This window comes from Coregonus clupeaformis, unplaced genomic scaffold, assembly GCF_020615455.1.
Source record: "Coregonus clupeaformis isolate EN_2021a unplaced genomic scaffold, ASM2061545v1 scaf0366, whole genome shotgun sequence".
NCBI classification, from domain to species: Eukaryota; Metazoa; Chordata; class Actinopteri; order Salmoniformes; family Salmonidae; genus Coregonus; species Coregonus clupeaformis.
Genome location: NW_025533821.1, coordinates 335,781 through 351,782, shown reverse-complemented (window position 1 = coordinate 351,782; position 16,002 = coordinate 335,781). Strand labels below are relative to the sequence as shown.

General features: G+C 45.5%; 2 protein-coding genes and 1 pseudogene across 2 annotated transcripts; all 3 read left to right on the top strand.

Moving 5' to 3' along the window:
- The first annotated feature begins 2,492 nt into the window (after nucleotides 1-2,492).
- LOC123484594 lies at nucleotides 2,493-4,156 on the top strand (annotated as a pseudogene).
- Nucleotides 4,157-9,035: 4,879 nt separating this feature from the next.
- On the top strand, nucleotides 9,036-10,160 carry LOC123484596 (apoptosis-associated speck-like protein containing a CARD). Its single transcript, XM_045215097.1, has 2 exons — nucleotides 9,036-9,104; nucleotides 9,536-10,160. The coding sequence occupies exons 1-2, from the start codon at nucleotides 9,068-9,070 to the stop codon at nucleotides 9,796-9,798; spliced, it is 300 nt and encodes a 99-aa protein (XP_045071032.1). The 5' UTR covers nucleotides 9,036-9,067; the 3' UTR covers nucleotides 9,799-10,160.
- Nucleotides 10,161-13,155: 2,995 nt separating this feature from the next.
- LOC123484595 (dnaJ homolog subfamily C member 28-like) lies at nucleotides 13,156-15,977 on the top strand. Its single transcript, XM_045215096.1, is given in 3 exon segments — nucleotides 13,156-13,766; nucleotides 13,769-14,322; nucleotides 15,912-15,977. Coding segments are annotated over 3 exon segments (1,170 nt in total). The 5' UTR covers nucleotides 13,156-13,216.
- Nucleotides 15,978-16,002: the final 25 nt, after the last annotated feature.

Genomic DNA, 16,002 nt, shown 5'->3' with positions numbered 1-16,002 from the left:
GAGACCCGACTGCCTTGCCATTAATGGCGATCTGAGCAGAGCGATGTTAAGTCCTAACCCGGCGTTTGTGCCGAAGGTTATTAGCAGTGCATATAGATCACAGACCGTGGAGTTGTGGGCTTTTTCTCCCCCTCCTCATGGGGAGAGGAGTGAGGAAAAGCTTCATTGTCTGTGCCCAGTGCGCGCTTTGGCGTGTTACGTTGAGCGCACAGCAGCGATTAGGTCATCGCCTCAGCTGTTTGTGTGTCACGGTGCGGCTGCATTAGGTAGACCACTTTCAAAACAGCGATTGTCTCATTGGCTTTGTGAAGGTAGTGAGACAGCTTACGAGGCAGCGGGGCGACAACTGCCTCAGGGTATCAGAGCTCACTCCACTCGTGGAGTAGCAGCTTCTACTGCCCTCTTCAGAGGAACAGGGGTAGAGGATATTTGTAGAGCAGCGTCATGGTCGACACCGTCTCCATTTATCAGTTTCTATCTATTAGATATGTCTTCTAACTCTTTGGCTCGATCTGTACTCAGCGTGGCTGAAGGGAGATCTTGAGCAAGAAAGAGAGGGAAAAAGCAGGACTGTGGACATGGGTGTCCATCAGGTCCGCTTTGGTTAGGAAGACATATTCTGTTTCTATCTATTAGATATGCCTTCTAACTCTTTGGCTCGATCTGTACTCAGCGTGGCTGAAAGGAGATCTTGAGCAAGAAAGAGAGGAAAAAAGCAGGACTGTGGACAGGGGTGTTCATCAGGTCCGCTTTGGTTAGGAAGACATATTCTGGACAGATATGTTTTCTAACTCTTTGGCTCGGTCTGTACTCAGCAAAGCTGAAAGGAGATTTTGAGCCAGGAAGAGAGGATAAAGCAGGACTATGGGCAGGTTCCCATCAGGTCCGCTTTGGTTAGGAAAACATGTTTTTTGATAGATAGGCTTTCTATCTCTCTGGCTCGATTGTACTCAGCATAGCTGAAGGGGAATCTTGAGCTAGAAGAGAGAAAAGCAGGACGATGGACACAGGTTTCTATCAGGTCCGCTTTGGATGGAAAGCATATCTTGTGGCATGTCTCTTGACTGACAGGGTCAGTATAGTAGAGACATGTATTGAATTGACAGAATGTGAAGTCATCTATCTGATTGTTCAGTTTAGTATGATTTATATTTTGTTCCTGCCTACTAATCTCTGGGATTCCATTGAGTGAGTGAGGTGGTCTACTGTGCACATAATGTAGAGTGACACTTGGTGTCATTCCATTAGTGGTCGGTAGTGTTTTCACAGGATATTGAGGCACATCTATCTGCTAGTACAGATTAGTGTAGCTTCTATTCTGGTGATCTGCCCACTAGTCATTGGCATTGCCATTGAACTAGGTGGGGCGGGTCTTTAACCGATGACGCGGTATATTGTGATGCCCGGAGGGGGTTTTAGTTGCAGTACTGCGGGAATTGGTTGCGGCCATTGCTAGGCTTGACCTTTTCATTTTTTAATGGGAAGTGTTAGGCTCGGCAGGGAGTACATTTTGGAGCGCTACGCTCCGCCTTAAACCACTAGGAGCAGAGCTCCCCTATGGGGCGGAGCTCCATGATATAGAACGATTAGTTACCGGAGTGTAACTCCAGTTCTATGAGTGGAGCGGAGCCCCATAGGACTTAAGGCCCTGCCGACCCTCTCTAGTCTCGCTGAAGATAATATCTCGGGAGGCTGATTGAGGGGAAGCGTCCCCTCTTATAGGGACACCTGTGCTCCCATTGGCTGCAGGTGTGTGCATAAATTTGCTTCAGGCTGTTACTGCCTTAGGGCAGAGGGTAAACCACTAGGAGCAGAGCTCCCCCATGGGGCTCCGCTCCACTCATAGAACTGGAGTTACACTCCGGTAACTAATCGATAGAAATATGTTATGTAGAACAACATGCCTCTCTGACATGTAAAACAGGAATCACGTCAGCTCTATTCATGGCATTTCTATCTGCAACGTTCGACACCGTTTGGCTACTGAACATGTCGCTAGTGTTACACTTGTATTACCAAGTGATACAGTAGCCTAGTATCCTTCAATTTTATTTGGCTTTAGTGTATGACTTACCACCCATGCTGTTGAACAACGTTTGGATCTACTTTTATATAAATATTTATCTACCTTTTTAATTGCTGACAAAATAAAGCGAAGAGGGACAAAGCTTGTTCTGTTCAATATAATGTGTGTGATTTACATGATTGTAGGGGACAATGTTGTTTGTCAAATGATGTGTGTAAATAAACTACATGAATTGAAAAAACGATATTTCCATTTTCTGTAGCCTATTATTTCAAAAGGTATAACGGCCTATATATAAAAAAGAGCAATCTCAAATATATAAAAATAATATGATAATAAATAATGAATTCGTTAAGATAAATTCTAAATGACATTTCTGTCAAATGTAGTGGGGACGAGGTTATTCTGTTTGTCCTGGAGTGCTGATGGACCTATGACGAGGCCTATGACGTGCGACGGTGCAAGGAGTAGCCTATCTTGGAGAGAAGACAGTCAGTATCCTGTAGACAACATAGAATAGAAGACACGTAGCCTAATCTCACAAAACCTAGTCTAAATTACCGTTTGGCATAAAATATGTCGAAAACCGTTGGCGATACATTAATTGGTGTCCTTGATGACTTGGGAGAGACTGAATTGAAGAGGTTCAAACGTAAACTCTGTGACCGCAAGCAGGAACCAAAAGTTCGCAAGGGCAATGTTGAGAAAGCGGACCCAGTGGATTTGGTAGACCTTCTGACCCGTACTTTCACTGAAGACGGGGCTCTGAATGTGGCTATAGAGGTCTTGGGTGCAATTAACTGCCAGAATGTCGCAGAGGAACTGATAGAATTCAAGAAATGTAAGTCGAATAAAGTAGGAGGCACGTCCATTGGACATTTAAAAAAGAAAATATATATTTAATTTCATATCCTTGACAGGTTTAAAAACCACTAAAGTTAACGCAAAAGTCGGCTAGGAAACGTTATTAGACCAAGGTCAAAAATAAATTGCATTGAAATGTCCATAACGAATGGAAGGAGAACTATAAGGAAGTTGACAGTTTTACTTTCACTTATGAGTGCATTCTATTTTGCGCATCTGGGCTGAATGATAGCATACAGTAGCATATATTCCATTTGCAACTCAAAATAAGCATAATACATTATGAAATAAACACACATTTCGATTGCTTGCTGATTTTGATTCATCTTTAGGCCTACTATTCATATTTTTATTCGATTGATGGTGTCTCATAAAGCCTATTTTACAGCTCAAGGATCTGCATAACATCGGGTGCTGCAATGGCAAGTGCTCCTGGACCAAAGAACATGATCAAAGGTAAACACTAAACCAGGTGTTATATAGCCTAATGTCTCAAATAGGCCTACGTTATTATTTTTTTTATTTTACTGTAATTAGTAATGGTTTATGGGGAAACATTCAATACCTAAATATTCTATCACAAAAGTCCTTCCTTTTAATTTATTTTCCAACGTACTTAAGTTGCAACTGCTGCCCTCCTCTAGAATCATTTTTTACTCCCCATAGTCTAGTTAATCCTGTCTGAATTAGAAAAAGTGCATCACGCCTATCCTCCAATTTGCACACCCTACACACATGCACGCACACACAGAAACAAGCAACATTAAAGGAGGCGTGTAGAGATATAGGCCCCTATCAAATACATTATGTATGCTTTGCATTCCATCACCTCCAAAAGTCCCAAGCCATGTCCTATCTCTACCTCAGACAAACAGTTTGTGGACCATCACCGGACGGCCCTGATCGACAGAGTGACCCAGGTGGAACCCATCTTGGATAGACTGCTGGAGAAGGAAATCATCACCGTAAATGCCTACAGTGAAATTAGGGCTGAAAAAAACAACCAGAAAAAGATGAGGGAGCTCTTCGATGGCCCTTTGAAAGCATGTGGGACCAAAGGCAAAGATATATTCTTAGATATCCTGATAGCTCTGGAGCAATGGCTAATCATTGACCTGGAGGGGGAATAATGGCCATTTCAGATTTTTTTAAAGGCAAGGGACAAGAATGTGATGTTAATAATGCACTCTGTTTTACAGTATATTCTTAAATTGGAAAAATGAATTGTCTCCAAAGTTTGCAATAAATGACAGAATTTTCTAGTGACCGCAGTTTTTTCTTTTCATGAACAAATACTCAGTTGTGAATTCTAACTAGCTAGCTGTTTTGAACTCAACAATAGAAAACATACACATACATGAAGTAACATTGTGTTATGCAGGGCCGTGCACAGACCTTTGGAGTGGCAGGTGCGCAAAGTGAAAAAAGCCCCATATCTTATTTTCTCATGCTAATTTAGCTATATATATACAGTTGAAGTTGGAGGTTTACATATACTTAGGTTGGAGTCATTAAAACTCGTTTTTCAACCACTCCACAAATTTCTTGTTAACAAACTATAGTTTTGGCAAGTCGGTTAGGACATCTACTTTGTGCATGACACAAGTAATTTTTCCTACAATTGTTTACAGACAGATTATTTCACTTATAATTCACTGTATCACAATTCCAGTGGGTCAGAAGTTTACATACACTAAGTTGACTGTGCAATTAAACAGCTTGGAAAATGATGTCATGGCTTTAGATGCTTCTGATAGGCTAATTGACATCATATCAGAAGCTTCTAAAGCCATGACATCATTTTCTGGAATTTTCCAAGCTATTTAAAGGCACAGTCAACTTAGTGTATGTACATTTCTGACCCACTGGAATTGTGATACAGTGTACTACAAATGAAATAATCTGTCTGTAAACAATTGTTGGAAAAATTACTTGTGTATATATATATATTTTAGCATAGGCCTTTATTTTCTGCAAAATCCCACTCATCCCACTGTAAGCAGGCTCATAGCTATAGTCCCGATGTGGCAATGCTTTCCATTGTCTGTCTAGCATAGCCATGCATTATTACATAGAAGAAAACCTAAACGTCCCTCATCTGTCACGAATGTGATTGTTACTGTGATTGTTACTCTGCCGATTGTTTCCACAAGAAAGTATTATTTACTCCCGAGTGGCGCAGTGGTCTAAGGAGTTGCACCCCCGTTTGCCCTCAGAACAGCCTCAATTCATCGGGGCATGGACTCTTCAAGGTGTTCAAAGCGTTCCACTGGGATGCTGGCCCATGTTGACTTCAATGTTTCCCATAGTTGTGTCAAGTTGGCTGAATGTCTTTTGGGTGGTGGACCATTCTTGATACATACGGGAAAGTGTTGAGCGTGAAAAACCCAGCAGCGTTGCAGTTCTTGACACACTCAAACCGGTGCGCCTGGCACCTACTACCATACCCCGTTCAAAGGCACTTAAATATTTTGTCTTGCCCATTCACCCTCTGAATGGCACATATACACAATCCATGTCTCAATTGTCTCAAGGCTTAAAAATCCTTCTTTAACCTGTCTCCCCTTCATCTACACTGATTGAAGTGGATTTAACAGGTGACATCAATAAGGGATTCCAGCATTCACCTGCATTCACCTGGTCAGTCTATGTCATGGAAAGAGCAGGTATTCCTAATGTTTTGTACACTCAGCATATACACTACATGACCAAAGGTATGTGGACACCTGCTCGTCGAACATCTCATTCCAAAATCATGGGCATTAATATGGAGTTGGTCCCCCCTTTGCTGCTACAACAGCTTCAACTTTTCTGGGAAGTCTTTCCACTAGATTTTGGAACATTGCTGCGGGGACTTGCTTCCATTTAGCCACAAGAGCATTAGTGAGGTCGAGCACTGATGTTGGGCGATTAGGCCTGGTTCGCAGTCGGCGTTCCAATTCATCCCAAAGGTGTTCGATGGGGTTGAGGTCAGGTCTCTGTGCAGGACAGTCAAGTTCTTCCACACCGATCTCGACAAACAATTTCTGTATGGACCTCGCTTTGTGCACGAGGGCATTGTCACGCTGAAACAGGAAAGAGCCTTCCCCAAACTGTTGCCAGAAAGTTGGAAGCACAGAATCGTCTAGAATGTCATTGTATGATGTAGCGTTAAAATGTTCCTTCAATGGAGCTAAGGGACCTAGCACGAACCGTGAAAAACAGCCCCAGACCAAAATTCCTCCTCCAACAAACTTTACAGTTGGCACTATACACTCGGGCAGGTAGAGTTCTCCTGGCATCAACCAAACCCAGATTCGTCCTTCGGACTGCAAGATGGTGAAGCGTGATTCATCTCTCCAGAGAACGCGTTTCCACTGCTCCAGAGTCCAGTGGCGGCGAGCTTTACACCACTCCAGCCGACGCTTGGCATTGCGCATAGTGATCTTAGGCTTGTGTGCGGCTGCTAAGCCATGGAAACTCATTTCATGAAGCTCCCGATGAACAGTTATTGTGCTGACATTGCTTCCAGAGGCAGTTTGGAACTCGGAAGTTAGCATTGCAACCGAGTTTTATAATCTACGCGCTTCAACACCCGGCGGTCCCGTTCTGTGAGCTTGTGTGGCCTACCAATTCGCGGCTGAGCTGTTGTTGCTCCTAGACGTTTTCACTTCACAAAAACTGCACTTACAGTTGACCAGGGCAGCTCTAGCAGGGCAGAAATTTGACGAACTGACTTGTTGGAAAGGTGGCATCCTATGATGGTGGCACATTGAAAGTCACTGAACTCTTCAGTAAGGCTATTCGACTGCCAATGTTTGTCTATGGAGATTGCATGGCTGTGTGTTTGATTTAATACATCTGTCAGCAACAGGTGTGGCTGAAATAGCCGAATCCACGAATTTGAAGGGGTGTCCCGACTTTAGGTAACTGCCATATTATAAAATAAAGGAAACACTTGAGTAAATGAGCGATACAAAGTGTATGTTATGGTGTGGGGTGCATTTTTCTGGCATGGTTTAGGTCCACTTGTCGAATCTACGCCAAGGAGCATTGAAGCTGTTCTGGCAGCTTGTGGTGGCCCAACACCCTTCTAAGACACTTTATGTTGGTGTTTCCTTTATTTTGGCAGTTACCGGGATGTGCTTGTGATAAAATTGAATCCATATTATTATTATTTTTTGGTACCTCTTGGGCCCCCCACGGTCCTATGCCCTTGGCCCTGGGCCCTGGAAAGCCCCTGCATTTAGCCGGCCCTAACTGGGTTGAATTCAGTTGAGGTGAAATGTTCAGATATAGAATTATGCAAATAGAAATGTAACATAGAGCTGATCAGATTCCCTATTCTATACTGAACAAAAATATAAATTTGTGCACATCATTTGAGATAAATAAGCTTTTTGTGCGTATGGAAAATTTCTGCAAACTTTTATTTCAGCCCATGAAACATGGGACCAACACTTTACATGTTGTGTTTATATTTTTGTTCAGTGCACATGATAGACAATAATGTATTCCCAATCTGAGTGGTCTGTGATGTTGCACCCTCCTGAACAGCCCCCTGATGTATTGCTAGGTATTATACTGGGGTGCGTTCAGTAGGAGGCAACATTTTGGAACGTTCAGATAGAAATATGTTATGTAGAACAACATGCCTCTAAGGAATCACGTTGGCTCTATTAATGGCATTTCTATCAGTAACGTTCGACAACGTTTGGCTACTGATACACTTTTATTACCAAGTGATACAGTAGCCTAATCTCCTTCAATGCTATTTGGTTTTAGTGTATGATTTACCACCCATGCTGTTAAACAACGTTTGGACTGTCTATTTCTATGCAAATATTTATCTACCTCTTTCATTGCTGACAACATAAAGCAAAGAGGAACAATGCTTGTTCTGTTCAATATAATGTGTGTGATTTACATGATTGTAGGGGACAATGTTGTTTGTGAAATGATGTTTGTATATAAACTGTACATAACTTCAAAAAACTATATTTCCTGTCACGATCGTCGTAAGAACCGGACCAAGGCGCAGCGTGATATGCGTACATCTTTTAATGAGTACTTTAAACAACAACTACAAAACAACAAAACGATACGTGAAGTCCTAAGGTTAACAAACACAAACCTCTCCGGAACAAGATCCCACAAATGACAAGTGCAAAACAGGCTACCTAAGTATGATTCCCAATCAGAGACAACAAGCCACAGCTGCCTCTGATTGGGAACCACCACGGCCAACACAGAAACACATGAACAAGAACATGAACATAGAACACTAAACATAGAAACTAACACCCTGGCTCAACATATAAGAGTCCCCAGAGCCAGGGCGTGACATTTCCATTTTCTGTAGCCTATTATTTCAAAAGGTATAAAGGCCTATATATATATATATATTGAGCAATCTCAAATATATAAAAATAATATGATAATAAATAATTAATTCGTTAAGATAAATTCTAAATGACATTTTTGTCAAATGTAGTGGGGATTAGGTTAATCTGTTTGTCCTGGAGTGCTGATGGACCTATGACGAGACCTATGACGTGCGACGGTGCAATTGAGTAGCCTATCTTGGAGAGAAGACAGTCAGTATCCTATAGACAACATATAATAGAAGACACGTAAACTCTGTGACCGCAAGCAGGAGCCAAAAGTTCGCAAGGGCATTGTTGAGAAAGCGGACCCAGTGGACTTGGTAGACCTTCTGACCCGTACCTTCACTGAAGACGGGGCTGTGAATGTGGCTATAGAGGTATTGGGTGCAATTAACTGTAAATCGAATAAAGTAGGAGGCACGTCCATTGGACATTTAAAAAAAATCTATATTTGAAAGGTTTAAAACCACTTCAGTTAACCCAAAAGTAGGCTAGGACAAAACGTTATTAAATGAATTGCATTGAAATGTCCATAAGGTATGGAAGGAAAACTATAAGGAAGTTGACAGTTTTACTTTCACTTATGAGTGCATTCTATTTTGCGCATCTGGCCTGAATGATAGCATACAGTAGCATATATTCAATTTGCAACTCAAAATAAGCATAATACATTATGCAATAAACACACATTTCGATTGCTTGCTGATTTTGATTTATCTTTAGGCCTACTATTCATATTTATATTCGATTGATGGTGTCTCATGAAGCCTATTTTACAGCTCAGGGATCTTAGGTAACATCGGGTGCTGCAATGGCAAGTGCACCTGGACCAAAGAACATGATCAAAGGTAAACACTAAACCAGGTGTTAAATAGCCTAATGTCTCAAATAGGCCTACTTTATTCAAATGTATGTTTTACTGTAATTAGTAATGGTTTATGGGGAAACATTCAATACCTAAAGTATTCTACCTTGATGAACAATCATAAAAGTCCTTCCTTTTAATTTATTCTCCAACATACTGTTGGTGCAACTGCTGCCCTCTAGAATCTTCAACAGTATTTTTCACTCCCAATAGCCTATTTAATCCTGTCTGAATTAGAAAAAGTGCATCACGCCTATCCTCCAATTTGCACACCTTACACACATGCACGCACACACAGAAACAAGCAACATTAAAGGAGGCGTGTAGAGATATAGGCCCCTATCAAATACATTATGTATGCTTTGCATTCCATCACCTCCAAAAGTCCCAAGCCATGTCCTATCTCTACCTCAGACAAACACTTTGTGGACCATCACCGGACGGCCCTGATCGACAGAGTGACCCAGGTGGAACCCATCTTGGATAGACTCCTGGAGAGGGGAATCATCACCACAAACACCTACAGTGAAGTGAGGGCTGGAAAAAAAAAACAGAAAAGGATGAGGGAGCTCTTCAATGGCCCTGTGAAAGCATGTGGGCCCGAAGGCAAAGATATATTCTTAGATATCCTGATGGATCTGGAGCCATGGCTAATCAGTGACCTGAAGGGGGAATAATGGGGAAAGGGGCCATTTGAGATTTTTTTTTAAGGCAAGGGAGAAAAAATGTGATGATAATAATTTACTCTGTTTTACAGTATATTCTTAAATTGGAAAAATTAATTGGCTCCTAAGTTTGCAATAAATGAAAAAAATATATATGTTTACCGCAGTTTAGTGAATACAGGCTACCATCCACATTTGGCTGTCTGTAGATGCAGATGCGATAATACCGCGTTCACGTGATAGTCTGAACTAGGAAACTGCCTTTTCCGAAATGCAGTTCTAAGGAATTCTGACTGTGTCTTTTTTATTTTTGGGAGGACACATCATCCATTTAAAAAATGTAGGCTACTTGCACAAAATGTTATGTTTGTAGGCTTGTGACAATGCTTTGTTTGAACAAAACAAATTAATATTGAACAGTCAACTCAATGTATTTGAAATAAAACTTAATACAAAATTATAAAACAGAAGCAATAGCATATTCAAAAGCCAAATTTGTTCCCATTAAGTTTATGTCTTCAGTGTCTATATGTAGCTAAAAAAACAAACAGGATTAGGCAAAAACTACAACTCCCTACATTCATTGGGAGAGATAGCTAACAGAAACAAACAAGCATGTCTGACCCGTCCTTATTATACCTAAGTGATCCGACCTGATTGTCGTCCGACTGTCACACCCTGGTTCTGGGACTCCATATGTTGAGCCAGGGTGTGTTCATTCTATGTGGTTTATTTCTATGTTGGGGGTTCTAGTTTGTTGATTTCTATGTTTTGCCTGAGTGACTCCCAATCAGAGGCAACGAGTGTCAGCTGTTGGCTGGTTGTCTCTGATTGGGAGCCATATTTAAACTGTATGTTTTCCCTTTGTGTTTGTGGGTTTTTGTTCCGTGTTCGGCCTTTGATACCGTGGACTTCACGAGTCGTTTCTTGTTTTGTATCATGTTTAAACTTTAACTAATTAAAGTATGTTTGTTCATCACGCTGCGCCTTGGTCTCTCCCTGACGATCGTGACAGAAAAACCCACCATGCAACGACCAAGCAGCGTGTCCAGGGGCAGCTCTTGGGCTGGACATGGGAGGAAGCGCCGGGAGAAGAGACGGTGGAGGCGCGCCGTAGAGAGGAGCAACGGCGTGATCAGGGACGTCGTCGGACGGTCGAGAGGCAACCCCAGAATTTTTTTAGGGGGGGGCACACGGCATGGACGACGGGGCTGACGGAGGCAAAAAAGGGGCGGATTCTGGAGGCCACCAGGTTACGGATACACCGCCCTGTACGTCCTGTGCGGATGCCTCACACAGAGTGTGTGAGGGTAGGCATTCAGCCAGGACGGGTTGTGGCCGCTCTTCACTGCAGGTCTCCTATCCGTCTCCACAGCCCGGTTCGGCCTGTCCCTGCTCCACGCACCAAGCCTACGGTGTGCGTCGCCAGCCCAGTCCGGCCTGTCCCTGCTCCACGCACCAAGCCTACGGTGTGCGTCGCCAGCCCAGTCCGGCCTGTCCCTGCTCCACGCACCAAGCCTACGGTGCGCGTCGCCAGCCCGGCCCGGCCTGTTCCTGCCACTCGCACCAAGTCTACGGTGCGCGTCGCCAGCCCGGCCCGGCCTGTTCCTGCCACTCGCACCAAGTCTACGGTGCGCGTCGCCAGCCCGGCCCGGCCTGTTCCTGCCACTCGCACCAAGTCTACGGTGCGCGTCGCCAGCCCGGCCCGGCCTGTTCCTGCCACTCGCACCAAGTATACGGTGCGCGTCGCCAGCCCGGCCCGGCCTGTTCCTGCCACTCGCACCAAGCCAGGGGTGCGAGTCGTCAGCCTGGTCCAGCCCGTTCCTGCCACTCGCAGCAAGCCAGGGGTGCGAGTCATCAGCCTGGTCCAGCCCGTTCCTGCTACTCGCACCAAGCCAGGGGTACGAGTCGTCAGCCTGGCAAGGCCCGTCGCTGCTCCACGCACCAAGCCAGGGGTGCGAGTCGTTAGTCCGGTGAGGCCCGTTCCGGCTCCACGCACCAAGCCAGGGGTGCGCATCGTCAGCCCGGTCCGCCGTTGCTCCACGCACGAGCCAGGGGTGCGAGTCGTCAGTCCGGTGAGGCCCGTTCCGCCCACGCACCAAGCCAGGGGTGCGTATCGTCAGCCCGGTCCGGCCCGTTGCTGCTCCACGCACCAAGCCAGGGGTGCTGCGTCGTCTGTCCGGCACAACCCGTGCCTGGGTCACCGGTGCCTAACCAGGTACCGGTCAACGGCTCCACTACGGAGCTGAAGCTAACCGCTCCTGCTACGTCCGGTCCAGCTCCAGCCAGCGGGGCCAGACCGGACCAGGGGTGCTATGGGGGGTTTGTTGGAGGGTGGTGGGCAAGGCCGGAGCCAGAACCGCCGCCGAGGAGGTATGCCCACCCAGCCCTCCCCTGTTTTGCTATTTTTGAGGCGCGGTCGCAGTCCGCGCCTTTAGGGGGGGGTACTGTCACACCCTGGTTCTGGGACTCCATATGTTGAGCCAGGGTGTGTTCATTCTATGTGGTTTATTTCTATGTTGGGGGTTCTAGTTTGTTGATTTCTATGTTTTGCCTGAGTGACTCCCAATCAGAGGCAACGAGTGTCAGCTGTTGGCTGGTTGTCTCTGATTGGGAGCCATATTTAAACTGTATGTTTTCCCTTTGTGTTTGTGGGTTTTTGTTCCGTGTTCGGTCTTTGATACCGTGGACTTCACGAGTCGTTTCTTGTTTTGTATCATGTTTAAACTTTAACTAATTAAAGTATGTTTGTTCATCACGCTGCGCCTTGGTCTCTCCCTGACGATCGTGACACCGACGCTGAAACTAGTGTGAAATAACACTGTCTGAAACTAATGTGAAGGACGAATAAATTTGAGTAAGGTTAGTGCAATTAGTATCTTGTTAGGTAGATACTGTGTTTACCTAAAACGCGCCAAGAACGATGCAGTAAGCCATGGAGCTCAGCTAGCATGAATTAGCTTAGCTAGCTAGCTTCTAGCTGTCCGGGTAATAAAAATGACAGCTAGCCACTGGTGTTCTTTCATAACACTGGCATAGTTACTGTAGTCACCGATTACATGTCTGTGAGGTAAGGTGCTGTAGCTTTAATGCATGTGACAGTAGGTGTCAAATTAAGAAGTGCATAATTCCATCAAATAATGGACCACTACCAGCCTGGGTACCACCAATCGTTTTCTGCTATCATTCCACTCCTTACCAATCCTTGGCAATTTCACGGAGTACAAGGAGGGGCATGTTAGCAAAACGGGTTCTGGATTTCAGGCTAGACCACTACCAACAAAATGGATCAAAAGCATCCCATGACCTTTTCAAATGCATGATTTGCATCCCTATGCTAACAATTAAGTGTGGGAACAAATACAACAAGCAACATCATGTTTCTTGTCACTGTTGGGCAGGGGTGTGCCTCTGTGTGCCACCAGCAGAGATGATGAGTTACGCCATGCAGCTGTTGATTCACCGTGGGGATTTCTGTCATGGCTGCGCACTGCTCCCCCTGGCCCGCATGTTCCTTCTCCGCACGCTGAGTTCAGGTCCCCGTGTGAGCCGCAGCCTTCGGGAGAGCTACCAGCTGCTACAGCTTGAGCTTCCGGATGAGGGCGAGAGTAGCCCTGCGCAGGTGAAAGAAGCCTACCTATGCATGGCCAAGCTGTACCATCCAGACTCGGGCGCTGCTACGGCAGACAAGGCGCTGTTTGCACTGGTAGAGGAGGCATACCGCGCCGTGCTGGCACACCAGTCCCGGCTTCAGAGCCGTGGGGGTTCGATGGAAGACGAGGAGGACGAGGAGAAGGTGAAAGGCGTGGCTCCTCAGCACCGCCACTACCTGAGCTACGAGGGCGTGGGCTCGGGGACGCCCAGCCAGCGTGAGCGCCAATACCGGCAGTTCAGAGTGAATTGGGCGGTGGAGCAGGTCCTTGACTACCGCCAGAAGGAGCATGAGACGGCGGCTGCAGCCGAGGGGGCGCTAGTGGAGAGGGCGTCCGCCAGCGAAGCCGGCAGATCAAGGTCACGCAGGCGGTGGAGAGGCTGGTGGAAGACCTCATTCAGGAATCCATGTCCCGGGGAGACTTCCGCAACCTGAGTGGCGCCGGGAAGCCCATCAACAAGTTTGAGCACAACCCGTACGCCGACCCCATGACCCACAACCTCAACCGCATCCTCATAGACAACGGCTACCAGCCACCCTGGATTGTCACGCAGCGCGACATCAGAGAGGACATCGCGCAGATCCGAGAGAGACTGCTGCAGGGCCGGGCGCGGCTCGCCGACCCCATGACCCCCAGGGAGCATGCTCAGTGGCAGCAGCTGTGTGGGGCGGTGGCGGAGGACCTTAAGAAGCTCAATAAGACGGTGGATAACTTAAACCTGATTGCGCCCATGCTCACCATGCAAATGGTCCACTTCAGTTTGGAGCGCGAGATCGACCGCGCAGAGAAAGCAGCCCTTCAAGGCAGACAGGAGAGGAAGATGGAAAGAGTGAGGGAGTGGGAGGAGCAGAGAAGAGAAAGAGAAAGGGAGAAGAGAGATACAGTGGGGGAAAAAAGTATTTAGTCAGCCACCAATTGTGCAAGTTCTCCCACTTAAAAAGATGAGAGGCCTGTAATTTTCATCATAGGTACACGTCAACTATGACAGACAAATTGAGATTTTTTTTTCCAGAAAATCACATTGTAGGATTTTTTATAAATTTATTTGCAAATTATGGTGGAAAATAAGTATTTGGTCACCTACAAACAAGCAAGATTTCTGGCTCTCACAGACCTGTAACTTCTTCTTTAAGAGGCTCCTCTGTCCTCCACTCGTTACCTGTATTAATGGCACCTGTTTGAACTTGTTATCAGTATAAAAGACACCTGTCCACAACCTCAAACCGTCACACTCCAAACTCCACTATGGCCAAGACCAAAGAGCTGTCAAAGGACACCAGAAACAAAATTGTAGACCTGCACCAGGCTGGGAAGACTGAATCTGCAATAGGTAAGCAGCTTGGTTTGAAGAAATCAACTGTGGGAGCAATTATTAGGAAATGGAAGACATACAAGACCACTGATAATCTCCCTCGATCTGGGGCTCCACGCAAGATCTCACCCCGTGGGGTCAAAATGATCACAAGAACGGTGAGCAAAAATCCCAGAACCACACGGGGGGACCTAGTGAATGACCTGCAGAGAGCTGGGACCAAAGTAACAAAGCCTACCATCAGTAACACACTACGCCGCCAGGGACTCAAATCCTGCAGTGCCAGACGTGTCCCCCTGCTGTGTCCCCCTGCTCCTGTTTGCTAGAGTGCATTTGGATGATCCAGAAGAGGATTGGGAGAATGTCATATGGTCAGATGAAACCAAAATAGAACTTTTTGGTAAAAACTCAACTTGTTGTGTTTGGAGGACAAATAATGCTGAGTTGCATCCAAAGAACACCATACCTACTGTGAAGCATGGGGGTGGAAACATCATGCTTTGGGGCTGTTTTTCTGCAAAGGGACCAGGACGACTGATCCGTGTAAAGGAAAGAATGAATGGGGCCATGTATCGTGAGATTTTGAGTGAAAACCTCCTTCCATCAGCAAGGGCATTGAAGATGAAACGTGGCTGGGTCTTTCAGCATGACAATGATCCCAAACGCACCGCCCGGGCAATGAAGGAGTGGCTTCATAAGAAGCATTTCAAGGTCCTGGAGTGGCCTAGCCAGTCTCCAGATCTCAACCCCATAGAAAATCTTTGGAGGGAGTTGAAAGTCTGTGTTGCCCAGCGACAACCCCAAAACATCACTGCTCTAGAGGAGATCTGCATGGAGGAATGGGCCAAAATACCAGCAACAGTGTGTGAAAACCTTGTGAAGACTTACAGAAAACGTTTGACCTGTGTCATTGCCAACAAAGGGTATATAACAAAGTATTGAGAAACTTTTGTTATTGACCAAATACTTATTTTCCACCATAATTTGCAAATAAATTCATTAAAAATCCTACAATGTGATTTTCTGGATTTCTTTTCCTCATTTTGTCTGTCATAGTTGACGTGTACCTATGATGAAAATTACAGGCCTCTCTCATCTTTTTAAGTGGGAGAACTTGCACAATTGGTGGCTGACTAAATACTTTTTTTCCCCACTGTAAGATTAAAACACCTCAACACTCTAGGCAAGGCGGCCTGCTGGCATGGATGCAGAATTTACTCAAATAAACAATGGACCATGAGGGCAAAATGA